This window comes from Gorilla gorilla, chromosome 17, assembly GCF_029281585.2.
Source record: "Gorilla gorilla gorilla isolate KB3781 chromosome 17, NHGRI_mGorGor1-v2.1_pri, whole genome shotgun sequence".
Classification (NCBI taxonomy): domain Eukaryota; kingdom Metazoa; phylum Chordata; class Mammalia; order Primates; family Hominidae; genus Gorilla; species Gorilla gorilla.
In genome coordinates, this window is record NC_073241.2 from 90818929 (window position 1) to 90841031 (window position 22103).

At 42.8% G+C, this 22103-nt stretch overlaps 1 protein-coding gene across 1 annotated transcript in view; it reads left to right on the plus strand.

The window, feature by feature from the left end:
* The window catches only part of CDH20 (cadherin 20), a 222361-nt gene that overhangs the window by 157640 nt on the left and 42618 nt on the right, over nt 1-22103 (plus strand). Inside the window, exons 3-6 of the mRNA XM_004059490.5 lie at nt 8185-8479; nt 9352-9471; nt 11928-12095; nt 16366-16553. Coding sequence (XP_004059538.2) covers nt 8185-8479; nt 9352-9471; nt 11928-12095; nt 16366-16553 — 771 coding nt within the window. The remainder of the gene's footprint in view (nt 1-8184; nt 8480-9351; nt 9472-11927; nt 12096-16365; nt 16554-22103) is intronic.

The window sequence follows — 22103 nt, forward strand, 5'->3', positions numbered from 1 at the left end:
GGAGCATGGGTTTCAGATTCAAACACAGGTGGGTTCAAAGCCCAGCCCTGCCAATTATTTCTAGAGGAACTTTGGACAGGTCACCAAGCCCTGCTCATCTCGGCTTCCTCAAATTCGAATGAGGTTGAGAGAACTGCTCCTTCTCAAGTGTTGTCTACCCAAGTTCTTTCCCCAGTGTCCACTCACTTCTTAACCCAGGTATCTGGCTTCGGTCCCTACCTCTGACCCAAAGCTGTGTTTTCATTGCTTCTCAAGACCTCCCTACTGCCCAATCACACCTCCCAGTCACAACCTCAGACACTGCTGACCTGTCTCTCCTTGACTCATTGTCGTATCTGTGCCATGACCTTCACAATCCCGTTTTTCCTTCTTTTTTCTCAGCCGCGTTTGTGGGTCCTCTCCTTCCACCTGACCCCATTTGTTGGTGGGCTTGTCAGCTTTGCCCTAGCCTCTTCTCCACACACTCATTCCCTGGGTGGACTCGCCACCTCTGCAGTTTTGAATGCCATGTCTATGCCAATGAATGCAAAACCTCTATCTCTGGCTTAGACCACTTTGGGTTATAAATTCTACTGCATATGTGACATCTCCACATCTACTCATAGGCCTTTCCAACGTAGTGTGTCCAGTAAGAAACTCTTGTTTTTTTTTCTCCTAAACATAGTCTGCCCCAACACCCACCCATTTCCTAAAACCAGAGAACTGGGGATCATTCCTCCCTTTCCCCTGCCCACACATTCTCTCCCTCTGCAAATTCTGCTAGTCCTATGCCAGAATCAACCCCAAATCCTGCATTTCTCTTATCCCTGCTTCCACCATCACCTGTCACCTGGGCAAGTACCTAGCCTCCCAACCAGTCTCCTCATGTCCACCTGCACCTCCCTCCCATCTGCTCTCCACCATGGTCTTTTTAAAATTTAAGTCAGATCATGTCACTCCTCTACTTACGTCTCTTCAATGTTTTCCCACTGTGCATTGAATCCTCCAGACACCTCCCCACAGTTAACAAGACCATCCCTTTCTGGATCAGTCTGCCTCCTGGCATCCACCCATGGCCCATGCTACTCTCTCCCTCATTCTTGCGTTGCAGCGGTATGACCTTCGACAGTTCCTACAACCTGTCAAGCACTGCCTTTACTGCTCCCCCATAATGAAATGCCCTTCCCCTGGCTTCTCTCATGCCTTCCTTTGCCACTCTCTAAGGCAAGCCCCTCTGTTAGACTCTCTTTCACAGCCCTAATCACAACCACCATATTTGTTTCTTATTTACATGTTTATTGTCTGAAGCCTCTGACTAAAACTAGAAGCTCAATGAAAGCAAGAACATTGCTCCCATTTTATCCCCAAGGCCTAACACAGCATTTATCTTATAGAAGGTGCTCAAGATGACATTTAATAAATGAATGTCTCACTGTGTAGTAAGGATTAAATAAGCTAATGCACGTAAAGCACTTTGCACAGCACTCAATCCAGAGTAAAACTGTAATTATCCTTAACCTGTAGTAGTAAATAGTACTATAGCAGCAATAGTATTAATAGTGGTAATAGTAACAGCATTTAAGGAGTTCATTATGGGAACTCAACGCTCAGTAATACCTAATGCAGCTGCAAATCCCTTGGCCTCAAAACCTGTGACTTTTCATTGACTTCTCCTTTCCTTATCTCCTTTTACCTTCACGTGCAATTGGTCCCCATATCTGCCAATATTTCTGTGCCAGTTTCTCTCGGATGCATCTCCTCCTCTCTAGGCTCCGTCATGACCATGATCCTTTGCTCTTCCTGATTAGATTAACTAGGCCGGTGCTGCCTGTCTCCCTGTGAAAAGACTCTTCCCATCCCTCCTCCAGGATGCTCAGCGCATTCCTCTCCCTGAAGCACCCTTTCCATCATGTTGCTCCTCTGATTAAGAAAGCACTACAGTGCTTTTGAATGCTATCAGAGCTCCTAGCATGCAGTTCAAGGACTTCCTCCTCCCTCACTCAGCCCTCTTGCACAATTTCTCAAATCAGGTCCTCATCCCAATCAAGCTGGACCTCCTTAACTGGTTCTGCCACACATACCACGTTTGTCCCTGACCCCACATGTGTGCCCACGCTGCTGCCCTGCCCAGGACAGGCCCTGACTTCCGCTCATCAGGCCACATTCAAATTCCTCAAAGTTTTAGCTTAAAATCAGACAATTCTATCATGAACATATCTTGTATCTACTCAGAATTCCAAAGACTTCTAGCTTCTCCATATCTATATAACATTTCTTCCAAATAGGCATACATGGCCACTGCCAAGTTCAAGAAAAGAGTATGTTTGTATTCAGCAATTTTCAGTAATTACTTATGTGCACATAAAATTTAGGGCTCTCTTCCCTCCTCCCAAGGGTAGAAATTGAGACGCCACTCCCCAACTTTGTCTACACCTCCCTGACGCTGAGTACTTGGCACAGAACTGGCCACACACAAAGAGTGCAGAAGGGTAGCTAACGTTTTATTGGACTACCACAGTACTATGTGTCAGTCACAGTCACATCAAAGCAGATCATTTAATCATCATAACAATGCTGTGAGGTGAGTATAACACAGGGAACTAGACTCAAAGAGGTTATTTATGTTCATTGCCCAAAGTTAGACCGAAGGTAGCAGGGAAGCCCAGACTGAAATACACATCACTCCTACCCCAAAGCCCCAGCTTTCATTTACATTGCCTTGTCTGTGGTCACTGGCTTTAGACTAAGCCCGGAGCACACACACAGGAGTCAGTGGTGTTTAGGTGGGATCAGGAATCTGAGCCAGGCTGCTTCCTGAACCCTTGATCTCTCACGCTGGGTAGTTCTTAGCTGTGTAGCATCCTTGCATACTCACAATTAGTGCTCGCCCTTTCCAAATAACCCCAACCAGGATACAAGACACCCATGCATCTCAACAGTCATCTGATCCAATCCTCATACCAGCAACCAAGCGAAGAGTTTTACCCTGCATTAGGTGTGTTACCTCTACATGAAGAAGATAATTATATATTCACTTTTCCCTTTTACTTTCTTTTGAAAGGGAATTCATCCACTTTCATTCTCTTTACCCAGGGGCATTCTGCTTGTCACCTTGAGCTCCGGAAGATGTCTGTTTAGAGAGCTTGCCAGAGTATTTGCTTATTTCAGAAAGGAGTATGGCAACAATTATCAGCTGTAATTGGTATGGCCTTACAAAATCCACACTGGGCTTTCCAGGCACAAGGCAGTGTCAAGTTAAAGCTAGATTATATTGACATATGCAAAGAGACGGATGCTGACAGCTTGTGCACGAATCTGTGGGTCCAAATCATGCCGAGGTTAACAACTACATGGAAGCTGCCTAACCACAAACTGTAAGCACTCACTGCATTCTCGAAATTACTCAAGGTACTCTGAAAGATGACAAAAGGAGTGAACATCATTCTTGTTTTTGAAATCCTCAATCAGCTAAGATTCTTCAGGACCTGCCTGTACTTCCCATCACTCACTACTCCTTTGGCTGAAGATCTTAAAAACTAAAGAATGATTAGGATAAGTGAGATATTCACTTGTCTTATTCTGCCTAAAATATTTTTTTAGGAAGGAAAAAAACATTTTCCCAAGATGTACGTAACTGTGCTGCTGACTCTGCTCAGAAGCTTCTTACCTTCCTCCAAATAGCTGGTGCGCAGTCAGTGTTAGTTGAATTAAATATGGATAAATATAAAACACATTTTTATTACACCGCCAATTTGCTGAGTGACTTGGAGAAAAGCTGTTAATGTCTGTTCTTTGCCATTTTTGAAACCAAATGTGTATTCTACGGCTGGTAAAGCGGAATATTAAATGTGCATTGCTGCACAGGTTATTAAGCTGGTGTCTCTCAGCCCCATGCTCACCTTTCCATACTCTGCTTTGGGTGCTGGGGTTGAAACTCTCCAAGCCGTAATTTCTCCTCTTCCAACCATCTCCTCTCCCAGGTAGGTTCTGCCTGCCGGTAGAAGGTACTAGAGGGAGCCCAGGAGGCAGGAGGAGCGAGGAGTGACTTGCTCCTCATCACACCTACTTCTAAGAGGTCTGAGTCCCAGGGAACAGGGGCACCTCCTCGAAGCTCCTGCGGCCCCAGCCCAAGGAGCAGCACTCCTTCCTCAGGGGTCTCAGGCCCAGCCTCAAGGGGCTCCCCTCCAAACCTGCAGATGCCAGAATCCCCACCTCCCTCCTGTGTTGCCCCAGCCAGAGGGGCACTGGCTGTTTTTCCTGGAGCTGCGCTCTCTCTCTGATGCCTCGGGGCTTCCTTCTGGCCTTTCAGCCCTCCACTCCAAATTCTCCCTGCTGAAACCAGGTGTGAGTTTTGTTCCCTGACTACACCTCGAACTGATAGGCTTATGGGCCTCAGAAACAACCTCTGTGTAAGTAGATCCTGACATGCTTCAAAGCTGAGATGCTTCCTGCTTCCCTGGGGCTGTTCTCTACCCCCTCCCCACTCCTTTTCCCTTTCCCTGCCTTCTTCCCTCTCCCCTCCACCCTTCCTCTCCCACCTCTCTCCTCCCTTCCTCTCCCCCTCTCTCCTCCCTTCCTCTCCCCCTCTCTCCTCCCTTCCTCTCCCCCTCTCTCCTCCCTTCCTCTCCCCCTCTCTCCTCCCTTCCTCTCCCCCTCTCTCCTCCCTCCTCCCTTCCTCTCCCCCCCTCTCCTCCCTCCTCCCTTCCTCTCCCCCTCTCTCCTCCCTTCCTCTCCCCCTCTCTCCTCCCTTCCTCTCCCCCTCTCTCCTCCCTTCCTCTCCCCCTCTCTCCTCCCTTCCTCTCCCCCTCTCTCCTCCCTTCCTCTCCCCCTCTCTCCTCCCTTCCTCTCCCCCTCTCTCCTCCCTTCCTCTCCCCCTCTCTCCTCCCTTCCTCTCCCCCTCTCTCCTCCCTTCCTCTCCCCCTCTCTCCTCCCTTCCTCTCCCCCTCTCTCCTCCCTTCCTCTCCCCCTCTCTCCTCCCTTCCTCTCCCCCTCTCTCCTCCCTTCCTCTCCCCCTCTCTCCTCCCTTCCTCTCCCCCTCTCTCCTCCCTTCCTCTCCCCCTCTCTCCTCCCTTCCTCTCCCCCTCTCTCCTCCCTTCCTCTCTCCCCCTCTCCTCCCTTCCTCTCCCCCCCTCTCCTCCCTTCCTCTCCCCCCCTCCTCCCTTGCTCTCCCCCCCTCCTCCCTTGCTCTCCCCCCCTCCTCCCTTGCTCTCCCCCCCTCCTCCCTTGCTCTCCCTTTCCCTTTTCCCCGCTTTCTCCCCGCCTTCTCCCTTCCTCTCCCTTCCTTTCCCTTCCCTCCTTTCTCTCCCCTCCTCCCTTTCTCTCCCTCTCTTCCCCTGCTCATGTGCACACTTGCACATGCAGACCGGTGCTCCGAACCTCCTGGAAAGCTGCTCCTAGCTCTGTTAACCAGGGCTAGCACCATCCATACGGATCTTTCGCCCTCCCCCAGGCCCTTGTTCCAACACAGTTTCATTGCGCACTTACAAGACGTCAGGCCCACATCAAGATGAAGGTCACACGGAAAGCGAAGGCCTCACACCCAAGGTCAGCCCAGACTCCAGGGCACCAGCCAGCTCCCAGGAGTCAGGGGCGCCCTGCGGTGAGCTCTGCCGCTGTGCTGTCGTTTCTTAAAGCGCTTAAAGCGCGCTCACCTGCGGCCTGCCGGGATCACAGATGTGCTGAATATTTCAAGGATCACGGAACAAACAGTTTTATTTGATAAACAGAGCACCTCGGAACAGTCCTGGGGTGGCCTTTCTGTCAGCTTCTGTTTTTGCTTCCCTACATCATCAGCAGTGCCCTTAATTAAACCAATTTCATTAAAAGTCCTATGCCACATGCCATAAAATTACATACATACACTGTTATATATATAAACATACACCTATATGCATACGTATACATGTTTTTTATTTAAAACACCTTCTGAAATCCTTGTTCTCCCCACACTTCTGTTCCTCTGCCTGAGAGCACAGGTCCAAATGGAACAGATTTTCATTTGTTTGTACCCAGGTCCAAATGAAATGGCTTTCTATTCTACACAACAAGAGTTGAGCACCTCTACTTTTTTAACTGCACAAATAGAAGATTTGGATTGTAAAAAAAAAAAAAAGAAAGAAAGAAAGAAAGAAAGAAAGAAAGAAAGAAAGAAAGAAAGAAAATACTGTATACGAAATGAGGAAATGTGAGAACTTCATATTCTAAATAAAATAAGTAGAAAAAAGTCCACAACTATTTTTTCGGTCAATTTTATTCCCTTATTTCCCTTTTCTAGATAAGACGCAGCTGAGTTCCCCTAGGCAGCAAAACCATTGCCTGCATGATTTGGCCTTGAGTCAATCTGAGATCAGCTCAAAGCCAGCCACAACCTCCAAACCCATCCCTGTCGGAGGCTGTTGTGGATGCATTTGCAGGTGTTTTATTGGTGTTCGTGCTGTTTAATCCTCAGAGTAACACTGTCTCAGCCATGCTTCAGGCAGCCTTCTGCAGCTTTTACCATGAGACTGTGCATAACAAAAAAGCCAACAGGTTGTTTTTGCCTCTCTGCCACCCTCCTGGAGGTCTGTAGGGAGCAGAGAAGAGCTGAGTGTGCTAATACCCTTTTCTCTATGCACGTGTATCATGGTTGGCACCATTTATGGCCTTCCTATGATGGGAAAAGCACTGTGCTGGGTGCCTCATGTGCATTAATCTCTAATGATCCCAGTGAACCTTCAGAATAAGTATTAGTGCTGTCCTCACACTTATAAGGAAATTAATGGTTATAAACATAAAATAACTCATCAAGGGCCCTGAATTTATAGCTGGCCTAGACAGTGTTCAGGCCAGATATATTGGCCTCCCTGCCCCAAGCCTAATGCTGGCTGTTTTATCAACCAATCTCATGAACTTCACCCTGGACTATGCAAAGTGCTAACAACCCAGGCAACAATGGAGTGGCTGACTAAATTTAACTAATTGTTTTGTTACCACCTTTAGAAAGAGACCATTACCTATAGGGTTGCTCAGAATTACAGGGTTCTTGCCACCCATACATACTATCTGCAATTAATTAGATATTACAGATGCAGAAATATGTTTATAGGCCTGAGATTTTAAAAATATAGTACTCCTGGACTCCTTTTGAGAGTTATTAAAAGTATTCTGGCTGGGCGTGGTGACTCACACCTATAATCCCAGCACTTTGGGAGGCCGAGGCAGGTAGATCACCTGAGGTCAGGAGTTCAAGACCAGCCTGACCAACATGGCCAAACCCCCTCTCTACTAAAAATATAAAAACTAGCCAGGCATGGTGGTGCATGCCTGTAGTCCCAGCTACTTGGGAGCCTGAGGCAGGAGAATCGCTTCAACCTGGGAGGTGGAGGTTGCAGTGAGCTAAAATCATGTCACTGCACTCCAGCCTGGGTGACAGGGTGAAACTCTGTCTCAAAAAAAAAAAAAAAAGGATTCTGAGAGCAAATATAGCTGCATGGTCAGATAAAAGCATGTCCCTAACTCAACCATCCACATATAGATTTAAGTGACTCAGTTATGAACCCAAGAACCAGTCCCATCTAAAGGAGACACACACTGATGTAAAGAATCATAACCAGCAGTTAAATTCCATTTGACACCTGAAACACAAGCCCAGTCCTACCGAATGAAACTACAGAACTAGGATCACAGAATGGGAGGAAGAATCCACGGAGGTCATTCACTTTTCTCACTGCAGTGCCCTTAACCTTTTTATAAACTACTTCCATCAGCTTATCAGCCAACTTGAATTGTCATAAAACTGTTTGATACTCCAAAACTTACGGCAACTTCTTCATTTTAACACGTTTAGGCTTATCCATTTTATTTTTATTTTTCTTAAGTGGAAAGGCAAGAATCCTCCTTATTAAATTTGTTCTTATTCTAACACTGGGGATCTTCACTTTCCAGAGTTCCTGTTTTCCATACTTATCAGGGAGAAGAATTTTGTTTAAATAATGGTAAGTTCAGGATACAGAATGGGACATGGCAAATTTTACTTAATCAACCTACACCCACTCCTTGATACAATCGTGTCCAATGCATACTAGTTCTTTGTCGACAAACTTATTAAACATTTGAAAAATCTCCTTATGTAAAGGGAGGTTATAAGTTTGTAACAAACTGAAAATCAATGTGTTTTCTGACACCTGTTGACATTCATGATGAGAATTAGGTGCTTTCCTCTCCCAGCTTCATTCAGATATGGACAGGGGAGACGGATCCATCAAATACATCCTCTCGGGAGAAGGTGCTGGCATCGTGTTTACCATCGACGATACCACTGGAGACATCCACGCCATTCAGAGGCTCGATCGAGAGGAAAGAGCCCAGTATACTCTAAGGGCTCAAGCCCTAGACAGGCGGACGGGCAGGCCAATGGAGCCCGAGTCAGAGTTCATCATCAAAATTCAAGACATCAATGACAATGAGCCCAAGTTCCTGGACGGACCTTATGTGGCCACTGTGCCAGAAATGTCCCCTGTGGGTAAGGTGGTGACTCGCTGATTTTCACAAATAGCACCTCCTATATATATATATACACACACACACGTATGCACATGCACACACACATGTAGATACACATATATTCAGAACAGGAGAGCATGACAGGAGAAGCTCACCAATTATAAAGCAACCAAAAATGACGACCAAGCCCTTTGGCTGGCAGGAAGCTACACAGACATTGGAATCAACCAGAGCAAGTAATAATAATAAGCCTATTAATGTTTTTTAGTTCTGATTCTTTAAAAACAAAATATTAGCTAGACAGATTTGTTTCATAAGGGAGAAATGTTTTGTTATTATCAAAAGAGCAATAGGGTTAGGCGCGGTGGCTCATGCCTGTAATCCTAGAACTTTGGGAGACTGAGGCAGGTGGATCACAAGGTCAGGAGATCCTGGCCAACATGGTGAAACCCCGTCTCTACTAAATACCCTGTCTCTACTAAAACACCAAAAAAATTAGCCTGGTGTGGTGGTGCGCACCTATAGTCCCAGCTACTCAGGAGGCTGAGGCAGGGGAATCACTTGAACCCAGGAGGTGGAGATTTCAGTGAGCTGAGATCACGCCACTGCACTCCAGCCTGGCGACAGAGTGAGACTCCATCTAAAAAAAAAAAAAAAAGCAATGAAGAGCCCAAAGGCTGTGTCCTTATCAGTCATTCAGAATTTAAAGCACAAATAACTCTTATCCCTACTAAACAGGTACAAGATAGGAGTTATGGAAGCTTGACCTAGAAAGGGGACTCTCTCAATGAAGCAAACACATTTGCAAATGCTTTAAGATGGACCGCTCAGGATTGCATCCAGCCTTTAGCTATTAGACTTGAACAGGTTTCTACCTCTTCTCTTCCCCAGGTACCTCCGTCATCCAAGTGACAGCCACAGATGCAGATGACCCGACCTACGGCAACAGTGCCAGGGTGGTGTACAGCATTCTTCAGGGCCAGCCATATTTTTCTGTGGACTCTAAAACAGGTATCTGATACAAGGGTCGAGTCAGAGGTGTTTATTCCCTGATAATTTATAACTGCTGCTATGACGGACCCAGCTCTCCTTTTTAAGGACTCTCCAGGGAGTGTGTTAACCAGAGAAGACTGCTCTTAGCTTTAGGATTAAGAGAGCAAACTAGCACTGCCCTGACAGGTAAGAGCAGCACTATGCATAGACAGTGAGCAGTGTCTGATTGGAGAGGCAAAAAGCCCCTCTGCGCAAACACACACAAAATAACTCCCCAATAGCCTTCAAAAAATCCTATGGTTATATTTATTCCCAGGGACTAAGGTCTTTTATAACCCCATGAAGACCCAAGAGGATTGACACATTCACCTGGGTCATTAGAGAACTAGAAGCATTGATTGTGAAACTGGAAAGAGCCTTGGGGGAATCATCCAGTCCATCACCATTTGCTTAACAGATAGAGCAATTGGGAAATTGAGAGCTACTAAAGTTCATCTAGTGTAGAGAGGTCTCTTGACATGTGGTCTGATGTTCTTTCTATTGAACCAACCACTGTGCACTCAGCAGAGAAGAAGTCCAAAATGAATGGCTGCTGGGGCAGACAGGTTTTGATGAGGGAGGAAAGACCAGGTGGGATGTGGCCCCCAAAAGGCAGGTCCTGATTGGGAAGCTCTCACAGGGAGGACATCGGAGAGAACTGAATGGGCGAGGAGCAATGCGGCAGAAAAGACAAACAGGAGTTTGGTGTTTTGTTTATTTGTTTCTGTCTTACCCGAGAGCTTTGACTACAGAATTTATCTTTGGATGTATGAAAGATTTCATTTAATATGTTTGAGCTTGGCAAAGTTATTGTGATATCATTATTATCCTATACTTGTGCCAGGCTTCCCCTCTTATTAATACTTTCATAAACGTTGCCATATTTGAGCTTCCCAATAATCTTGTAAACTAGCAAAAGATATAGGAAGTATTATTACTTCCATTTTATATGAGGGTAAACATGGGACCTAGGAGTAATTAACAAGGAACTTGAGTAAAGAAACTTACAGCCACAGAATAAAGTTAATGGTGAACACTCAAAGTCACCTCTTTATTTGAAAAAGAAAAAATACATTTCTATTATTAGCAACCTGATCGAATTTTTTTCCCAGAAGTCCTGAGGGAAACCAGACATTCAGAAAATTGTATCCTAAAAGTAGTAAGGGAGTGGAAATTAGGAGGAGGAAAGAAAAAAGATTGCAGTTAGAGACTTCTATAAAACAGTAACTTTAACAATTCTACTAAGGGCAAGGGGGAGAATGAAGAGATGAAGGGTGCCCACAGGGAGGGAAAATGCAGGGAGGAAGAGGGTAATGTGTCCTTTATATCCTAAGAAGAGTCTTACATTATTTTGACAGCTCCCGGGGGGCATCTGTAGTGTTAAGGTCAAAAATACATGAACAGAGAGTTATTGCTGTGCCCATGGGGGGGCCTTTTAAAAAAGAAAATGCTGCATATATCACTGGAGAATGTTATACTATAATGCAATACATACATTATAGGGGTAAACTGGGGACGGATTATTATTCCCAGTCCCTTCCATTTTCATGCAAAAGGTCTATCTAGCCAAGAGTCATGTTGCAAAGCTGTAGTAAATAAGCCTTTAATCTTTGCCTACAGTGTAGAGAAGTCAACTTTTTTAAGTTGCAGGGTTAAAAGGGAGATAAAACATTACTGTACAGGCTTGGCAGGATCACAGCACATTTCAACGGATTGTGGTGTAGGCCCCTCTTCTTAAATGAAACCGTATCTGCTGCTTGCTCTCTGGGGAAATTCGTATGTTATGCATGGTAAAAATAAACAGCTCACAGAGCATCTTTCATGTCCTAGCTCACAAAATTAAGTAAAAAGCACAGAGGTAAACAGAAGAATGTCACAAAACAGAATGAATATGTAACAACAGGAAAATCCAATTAGAATTCCAACCCTGCTTACAGGTAGTAGGGAAGCAGGAAAAAGCAGGAATGAGTTACCTAAAGAAGAGCCATTCACACTACGAGGGCTCTAGGGGCTGAAGAAACTGAGGGAGAATTATCTAAATTCACAGATCTGTAGACATATGAGGCTTTGTTTTCTGAACCCAAAGCCCCCAGTTTTCCTCGGTGAGACAGCACTGTCTGAAATCGCCTTGGACCACAATTTCCCAGATCTGTAAGAGAAACATTGCTGCCACCTCCTGTTCATTTTCAGTAATGTTGCCAGAAGAAACCAGCCCTCTGAGCTCTTCCTGCTGGAATAAAAGTTTTCATTCACCACTGGTTTCAGTACAGCCCGTTTTTGAAGCTGAGATTTTTTTACCTCAAATTTAAAAGCACAGGTGACTTGCACCTCACTTCTAGGCATTAACGGTGCACCAGGGAGACACCTAGAAACCAATCTTTAAAAACTGGACCTGTGGTTTTATTTTTATAAACAAAGTCATTTCTATCCTCCAGGTGTAATTAGGACAGCGCTCATGAACATGGACAGAGAAGCCAAAGAATATTACGAAGTGATTATCCAAGCCAAGGACATGGGAGGGCAGCTTGGAGGATTGGCTGGGACCACAACAGTCAACATCACCCTCTCAGATGTCAATGATAACCCACCCCGCTTTCCCCAGAGTGAGTACCTAACCCAAGAGAGCACAGACCTCGGGCCCAGAGGGACGCATCTGTTGCAGAGGTGCGGGAGAAAGCCCAGTTTGAGTTTCCTCGTTAAATTCAATTATCCATAGATTCCTTTCTTACATTCATCATGCAATTCTCGCATAACTATTTGCCTTCAGTGTTCCAGCTTCCCATAGTACTAAACCAGGATTTCTCAAACATATTTTTCCATTTTCTCCTCCCTGTGGAATCTTTTTAGACTTTCTTTCCTGATTGCCACGCCCACCCACCCCACATAAAATGCAATACTAAGGAATAAGGTTTGTTGGGTAAAACTGACCTTTAGTGGGCCACAAACTAGTAATGCTGAGATTTTTTTCATCACACCCCTGGAAACCTATTTTTGCCCCCAGGGGGCAATATTGATCCATTGAGAATGCATTCACTGATATCCAAAGCTGTAGATGGACACACCTGCCCATGTGACGATCTTCACCAATCACTCCAGTAGGTACCAAGCACTTGCTTGGTGAGACCCCTGGACATGAAGGGCACAAGAGGCTTAGAATCCTGTCTCTGCCCTTGTGAAGCTTCAAATCCACTTGGGAGGACACATTCTACACACAGGAAAAATTAAACCGTAGTAGTACCTGGTGCCACTTGAACAGTGCAAGATGATGCCTTCACATACACTGAGATGAACGAAGCCTCCACAGAAGGATGAGATTTCAACAGGGGGCTAAAGAATATAACAGGTTTACATAGGCAGAAAAGAAAACATTCCAGAAGGGGAAGTCATTCATTCATTTATTCATTCAAAAAATATTTATTCCAGGCACTATTCTATGAATGGAACACAAAGCTGTGTACAGACAAAACAAGGTCTCTACCATCCTGGAGCTCATTTGAGTAAAAACCTGAATGGAAGAAAAAAAAACTGCTGCCTGGAAATAAGTTTTCACTGTCACTTTACGTTCAAAGACTCCTAAAATTAAAACCTGCTCTTTCAAATGTGCTGTATCTCCAGTGGAAGCCATAGAAAAATTTTTGAGCAAGAGGGAGACATAAAGAAAGGCTAATTTGGTAGCCATGTACAGGAGGGGTTGGCAAGGGCAGAGACTAGGAGCAGGGGAGTCGGTTAGGAGGCATTTAGAGTGGTCCAGACTTGAACTGCTAAGGACTTAAGGAAATAGCAGGAGGAGTAGAATGGGACAAATGAGGAAACATGGACTTCTGCCTCTTGATTTCCTGGCTAAGGGAACCATGGCAGAGGGTGGAGTCAAAGATGACAACGATGTTTTCACTCTGGATGACAGGGAGAAGGATTGTACTATTAATAAAAATAGAGGACGCATAATGGAACGAGTGGCAGTGAAGGAGGGAGACAAATTCAGATTTGAATATGAAGTGACAGCAGGACAATCAGGTTGAATGTCCTTAAGGAAAGTGGAAATATAGAGCTATGAATGTGGAACAGAGCCCAGGAATGAAGACATGAGTTTGAGAAGCAGATGCCTGAAGGAAGCAGCGGGAGAAATGAGAGCAGGAAGTGCAATTCCAGGTGAAACACTTAGCTAGGGAAACGGGGCTTAAAAAAAAACTAAACTAAAAGGGGGAAGAGTCTAGCCAGACTAGCCAGACTGTCAGATGAATACTTGCATTTTGAATCAGCCAGACCAAGCGAACCTTCCCTTGTATCTATGTAAACACAGGAGAGCTCAAATATTTACATGCAAATGGAATACACAAAGTCCCCATGAGCATTCATGATGGAAAAAGCAGGATACTAGATAAGCATTTCACAAAGCGTGCAAGTAAGTAAGTTCCTAAGTTGCTTGGTCCAACAGTGCAGAATTCGTATTCTGCATCACAGAACAGTTTGTGAAATGCCACATGGATGGACTTTGTGTTGCTTTGGTGATTCTGTGGGTTCCATCTTCATTACTTCATGAAGGGCTCATATTACTCACACTATAGACTATAAATTCTTGAACACCCTTGAACTATTTGGCTTTTTACATGTGACACTAGACAGGTGTCTCTGATGGAGGCAGAAGGGACAGTAGAACCAGCTAATTACATAGCTCAGGTTATTACATAGCTCAAAGGTAGATGGATTCGGACATATTGCCGGGAGTCATGTTACCCCAAACATGGCAGCTTCACAATAGCAGAACACAATACAAGGATTACTGGGGTTTTAGTCTTGCCTCCCAAACCAATATCTTTTTTTTTTTTTTTTTTTTTTTTTTTTTTTTTTTTTGAGACAGGGTCTTGCTCTGTCACCCAGGCTGGACTGCAGTTGTGCAATCACAGCTCACTGTTGCCTCAACCCCCAGGCCCAAGCAATCCTCCCACCTCAGCTCCTGAATAGCCGGAACTACAAGTGCACACCACCATGCCCAGCTAATTTTTATATTTTTTGTAGAGACGGGATTTTGTCATGTTGCCCAGGCTGGTCTTGAACTCCTGGGCTCAAATCATCTGCCTTCCTCAGGCTCCCAAGGTGCTGATATTACAGGCATGAGCCACCACACCCAGCCCCAAACCAACATCCTAATACCATTCTAAAGCACACATTTTGAGTTGTCACTTTTTCAAAATATAGTTTTAATGGAGACTCCAGGATAGAGTGGAAGCATGGATTATGTTTCATGGAAGACAAAACAGAAATATAAAAAAGTTTACATCTCTGTGTCTCTATGCATTCTACACACGTTATCACTGCGTCCTCTTTTTTGACCTTTTAAAACTCTGCATTCTCTCTTCATTAAATAGTTCCCCATCTATTTGCTAAAACTAAGTTTAGATGACCTTGATATTCCATAAACCTATCTTGGCTATACTCTTATGCCTAATTACTCTAATGAGTCTTCATTGTAGGAATTCCATTTTGCTTCTTTTTCACAAATATTACTATAACTGATTATGGAATGTTGACAAAATGATACACCTACTATTTTACATTGAACAAGCTAAGCCACCTTTAATAGAACCAAATATAATGAAACATCAAGATCTCAAGCTATTTATTTATAATATAATGTATCATGTAGAAATTGTATGTAGATGTTTAAACGTATAACATAGCTTTATTGGGATGAGGAAAATTGTAGGCAGATGCTTGTTTTTCCCAAAAGTTCTGCAACAGCAAAGTGTAATCCATCAACAACTTTGGAACTAAATGGAAAGAGATCATGAAATCCAATTCCCTGCCAGCTTAGTACAAACTTTAAAGATTTCCTGGCTCATATTTGTAAAGAGCAAGCATCATTTCTTCTCCTGTGCAAGGCAGGGTGCTGTGAGCTGGCTGGGTGCTGTCAACCTCCCTGAATCTTTGTGAAACTTGAGCCCTCACACCCGAGGCTATAGCTTACAAAGCATATTAGAATAAAAGGGAACACATGCATATTGAAAATGTGATTGTGTGATTTTTCTTTGTTATTTAGTCAGTCACATTATGATTGACAAAACAACAAAAAACGTCAAAAAGTTGAGCCCCAGAAAGAGTAAGTTGGTAAAAATACGAATTCATGGAGATGAAAGTGAACTAAATTTAATTGTGAGCTCAGGATATCATGTCCAAAAGGAGATGACCAACTCTGAGCTTCTTACATATGTGAGAACCTTTTTAGCATTTTATTCTGGAATAAGAAAACAAGAAGCATGAAGGGTCTGTCCATGGAGAGGCAGGCCGGGGCAGTCTGGGGTGTAAGGACACACTGAGGGGCAGCACATGGAGCTGATGGAGCTTGCTCTCCACGGCTGCCCCCCCATTATAGATCACTGATCTCCATGACCTCTGAGCAGGTGGTCCTAGAGACAGGCACTCAGCACACAGGCCAGGCCATGGAAAAAAAGATGGACATTTGAAGCGTAAACAGAATAAATACACACTTTGTGACCACAGTGTTTACTTTATCACTCTCAGAAGGAACTGCAATTTAAGGAAATACTTCAGTTCACTAGGAAGCACTAAAAGATTTGAATCCAAGGTACTTCCTACCACTCAAGCTACAGTCACTAGGACTAAGTCGTTTTGCTTTCACCCTGTTCTACTCAAGCTTTTTTGACTCCTCCTTATTGAACATCCAATACAGGCTATGGCCTGTATGACCGTTTGCTCAGCCTTTCTGGACCTTAGTTTTTATCTGTAAAAACTCAAGTTTTACTTTTTGAACCCAGAAAAAAAGATATGTTGCACAGCACTCCTGATATGATAATGATGAGGCATTTTTTATAGTGACGGATTATCAAGAATGCGTGTCCTGGCTTTTCTTCGTAGAACATTACCAGATGAGTGTGTTGGAATCAGCTCCAATTAGCTCCACTGTCGGGAGAGTGTTTGCCAAGGACTTGGATGAAGGCATCAATGCAGAGATGAAATATACTATTGTGGATGGAGATGGTGCAGATGCCTTTGACATTAGCACAGATCCCAATTTCCAAGTTGGTATCATAACTGTGAAGAAGGTAATCCAACTCCTTTTTCTAAACCACTTTCATGGGTGCTTTGAATGTTTATGAAATGCTAGTAAGGACTGTTGTATTATTGATATGCGTTGCTTCAAATCCTCTGATAAAAGCGCTTTCCTATTATTTAAAAAAAAAACACACAGAAAACCTCTTAACCCTTATGTTTACATGAAAACACTGGCTGTGCCATCATTTTACTGAAAAGGTACCAGGTCATGATAAAAATATATTATAAATATATTTCTAAATACATTCCTTCTACCCAGCCACTTAAAAAACTGTTGTAGCTTAACTTTCTAATGATGTTAATGACTTGATCAACATTTGCACTTGAATAACACATGCATTGTAGCATACTATACCTAACAATAAAGTAAGCCATAATATTATTTATGAATCAATAAATAACATGCAAGGGTTTTTTAATTGCTTCTCAAAGATCTGTAAATTCTAATTAAACTTGAAAAAGCTTTATCAAACATAGCTGCTGAATGGCTGTTATCACTTGAAATTCCTTTGTTTTATAAGGTACCAAGATAAGCTATCAATTCTTTCTGTGACATAAAGCACATATGGATATACTCACTAGAAGATAAAACTTCTTAAAAATTGAACCTTTAACTCCATAGTAAATATATATCTAATGAAATACATTAATTTTAGATGATATTCTCAACAAATTTATTGAGTGCCACCTATGTGCCAGATATTGTTACAGGCATTTAATACAGAGTAAATAAAACAACCAAAAATCTCTGCCCTCATGGAGTTTACATTCTAGCAAGGGAAGAAGACAATCAAAACATCAAGTCACTAAAGTAGTTTATTAGAAGGTAATAACTGATATGGGAGGGGAAGCCAGGAAGTAGACCAGAACACAATAAGTGAGGCCAGGAAAGCTAAGATGATTTCAAACTTAAATTGGATGGTTGGCTAAATGCCCATCAATCAAAGAGTGGATTAAAAAAAACTGTGGTAAATATATATAATGGAATACTACACAGCCATAAAAAGGAATGGACTAACAGCATTTTCAGTGACCTGGATGAGATTGGAGACTATTATTATTATTATTATTATTATTATTATTATTATTATTATTCATATTTGAGACAGAGTCTCACTTTGTCACCCAGGCTGGAGTACAGTGGCGCAATCTCAGCTCACTGCAACCTCTGCCTCCCAGGTTCAAGCAATTCTCCTGCTTCAGCCTCCCGAGTAGCTGGGACAACAGGGGCACACTGCCACGCATGGCTAACTTTTTGTATTTTAGTAGAGACAGGGTTTCACTGTGTTACCCAGGCTGGTTGTGAACTCCTGAGCTCAGGCAATCTGCCCGCCTCAACCTCCCAAAGTGCTGAGATTACAGGCATGAGCCACTGCACCCAGCTGATTGGAGACTATTATTCTAAGTGATGTAACTCCGGAATGGAAAACCAAACATATTCTGTTTTCACTGATATGTAGCAGCTAAGCTTTGAGGGCGCAAAGGCATAAGAATGATACAGTGGACTTTGGGGACTTGGAGGGAAGAGTGGTAGAGGGGCAAGGGATAAAAGACTACAAATGTGGTGCAGTGTATACTGCTCAGGTGATGGGTGCACCAAAATCTCACAAATCAGCACTAAAGAACTTACTCATGTAACCAAATACTCCCTGTACCCCAATAACTTATAGAAAAATAAAATTAAATAAGTAAATTGGGTGGTTGGGACTGGTATCACAGAGAAGTGGCATTTACGCAAAGACTTACAGTGAGCAGAGTCATACCACTGAGTTAAGCAGGTTGACAGTGTGGGAGATGCCCTATAAATGACTCTTTGTGAAAAGCACACGTGGCAGTCCTAGAGAGAAGAAATGGGCATGAACTATTGAGGAAGGTGTTCCAAGCAAAAGGACAGCCAGTGCAAAGGCTTTGAGGTGGGACCATGCCTGTTGTATTTCAAGAACAGCAACAGTGGTGTCATAAGGCTGAGTGGAGGGGGGAACTCTTAGGAGATGAGGTCTGAAAAGTAACAAAGGAGCCAGATCATTTAGGACCATATAAGCTAACTATAAGGACTTTGGTTTTTACTCTGAGTAAAGTGGGAAATGACTGAAGGATTTTTAACAGATGTATGACATGACTCGGTTTTCATTATAAATACTCAGTAGGCTGTGTTGAGGTCGGGGGAGTTTAAGGAGAGAAGGACAGAAAGAGGGAGACCAGCTGAGAAGCTATTGCAATAATCCAGGTAAGAGATGATGAGGGTTTCACCTAAGTAGTGGGAATCGAGGTGATAAGAAGTGGTCAGAATCTGTACATATTTTGAAAGCAGAGCCAACAGGATTTCCTAAAAACGTGGATGAGGATACGGAAGAAAGAGAAGAGTCAACCGAGCAACAAGAATGGAATTGCCATTAACTGAGACAGGGAAGTCTGCAAGTAGAGCAGGTGGCAGGGGTGACAAGTATTGGAATTCAGTTCTGGACATACATGTGACATTTGTAGAGTCTATTAGACATCAACTAGAGACGTGTCATGGCTTTGGTTATAAGAGTGAGGAGTTTGTAGAAGGGTCCTGCACTGGAAATATGAATCTGGGAATCATAAGCATATAGATGGTACTTAAAGCAAATAAAACAAATGAGATTCCAAGGGACTGAGCATAGACAGAAAAAGGACAGTGAAACGAGCCCTGAGGCACCCCAACATGAAGAAGTCAGGGGAAGTGTAAGGACAGGCAAGGAGACTGAGGGGCGACCAGGGAGGCAGGAGGATAATGGAGGAAGTGCAGTGTGCTGAAGGCATGAAGAACGTGCTTCCAAGGGATGGAGTGATCACCTGTGACAAACGCTGCTACAGGTCAAATAAGAACATCAGGAATTCACCACAGACTTTAGGAACATGGAAGCCACTGACAACCTTGACAAAAACCACAGTTATAACATTAAAATGTAACTCAAGTTAATGTGTGTTTATAATAACTTTTTTCTATGCTATTTGATAGAACTGAATTAACACTGCTTCAGAAGGGAATAAGGGACCAGTTCATATGTTTGTTCTGTATTTATTTAAGATGCAATCAATCACAGCAAAGGAACAGAATCACAGCAAAGGATCCAGAATTCCACCAACCAGAAATCTTTCTATCCTGTAAACAATGACCTTGACAACAATGAAAAAGGCTGAGATTGACTTCTAAATCATCAAATAAATCTAGATGTAATTAAAATACTATAATTTCTTATTCTCATTCTTTGAGAATTAATAACACATGCTAGAATTATAATAGGTGATTAAAATAACAATACTATTTTGGTATATGTCATAGGTTCCCCTACTATGTGGCATGCCTCAAGTAAACAATAATACATTGCTAACCATAACTAGTAACCGTAAATAAGGGAAATGCTCAAATTTTTGAATTATTGGGTTTTTTCTTTCTTTTTTTTTTTTTTTTTTGTTTATTTGTTTGAACAGGGTCTCACTCTGTCACCCAAGCTGGGGTGCGTTGGCACAATCATGGCTCACTGCAGCCTTGACCTCTTGGGCTCAAGCAATCCTTCCACCTCACCATCCTAACTAGCTGGGACTATAGGCATGTGCCACCACAGCCACCTAATTTTTGTGTTGTTGTTTGTTTCAGACAGGGTCTCTCTCTGTCACCCAAGCTGGAGTGCAATGGCATGCTCATGGCTCACTGCAGCCTGTAGTCCCAGCTACTCAGGAGGATGAGGTGGAAGGATTGCTTGAGCCCAAGAGGTCAAGGCTGCAGTAAGCCATGATCATGCCATGGCCACCTATTTTTGTTGTTGTTGTTTTGTTTTGTTTTTGTAGAGACAAGGTCACCCTATGTTTTCCAGGCTGGTCTCAAACTCCTGAGCTCAAGCGGTACTCCTGCCTCAGCCTCCCAAAGGGCTAGGATTACAGGCATGAGCCACCGCAACCAGCTTTACTGTTTCTTTAGTACAAAAACTCTATTCAAACAATTAAGCAACCAGAAAAAGAACTTTTGGGATTCTCAATATTTAAATGTTATCTTATGTCTTAAAATAATGTCTGAGATAATTCTAAATAATAAAATATTAATTTATGTTAGATTACCACAATATAGTTTAGACTGTATTACAAGCCATTTGTTTTAAAAAGTCTATTACCTGTAACAACTCTGTCTCTGAAATAAATCTCAAAATGTGTTTTCTTCAGCTCCCTTACCTGCAGAAAAGATGAAGCCTCTTAAGACAGAGTACTGTTTTTCACTGTCATTACTAAAACGATATCCATGTTTAATCAAAATACATATCAATTTTGCCAAGGTCACTTTGATTTCTCTTCTGAACTTATGAGCTGCCAGAAAATGGAATTAAGAAAAAGGTCAATAAGTTGGGTAGATGGACAAATCACATATAATAAATACTTTAGAGGCCACTGACAGCTCAGTCTACGCCTTTGCAACAACATTCACTCAGATGTCTGCTCCATGCCCATCTTCCCACTTTGTCATTAATAATGTCATATAAAATTGAAACAAAAGTTCTGCTTTTGATTTATTTCCCTTAGGCCATTATTTGTCTAAGAAGCACATACATTTTCAAAAAGAGGAATTGAGTTGAATTGATAGAATTGGGTCTTCAGGAAACCACACTGATTACTACCCGGTACCTTGGGTCTTTTTAGCTTTTAAGTAATCAATCAATCGATTTTCAGTCTCTTAAATGCTTGAAGTATAACTTGAAATATACAATTTTCAGGATGTTCTTTATTCTGAATGAGCATGATGTACCATTTTCTAGTCTTCTGCATATCTTCCGTCTTACGACAACAAGAAGCAATTGTTTAGAGTCCATTCTCTTCTTAGGCAGGTCACAAAGAACAAAAATTCTATATTTCATCAAATCTGAGATGTCATGAATTATAAATCTCATCATTGTCTTATGGGTCATTTAAGAACAGTTCTTGCCAATTTAAATAATACAATACTTTCTTATTTCTTAGTTTAGTGTCTATAAAGTACTCTTGTAGGCACAGTTAGACAAATTTGTTTCACCAATGTTAGATTCACTCCATGCCGCTGTTTCCATGCCATTCTCCCTAAACAATAAATCTTGTTTCAATGCCAAATCATAATATAATATATTTAAAGACATTTTAATGCATCCCAGAGATTCTGGTATGTTGTGCCTTTGTTCTCACTGGTTTCAAAGAACATCTTTATTTCTGCCTTCATTTCGTTATGTACCCAGTAGTCATTCAGGAGCAGGTTGTTCAGTTTCCAAGTAGTTGAGCGGTTTTGATGAGATTCTTAATCCTGAGTTCTAGTTTGATTGCACTGTGGTCTGAGAGATAGTTTGTTATAATTTCTGTTCTTTTACATTTGCTGAGGAGAGCTTTACTTCCAACTATGTGGTCAATTTTGGAATAGGTGTGGTGTGGTGCTGAAAAAAATGTATATTCTGTTGATTTGGGGTGGAGAGTTCTGTAGATGTCTATTAGGTCTGCTTGGTGCAGAGCTGAGTTCAATTCCTGGGTATCCTTGTTGACTTTCTGTCTCATTGATCTGTCTA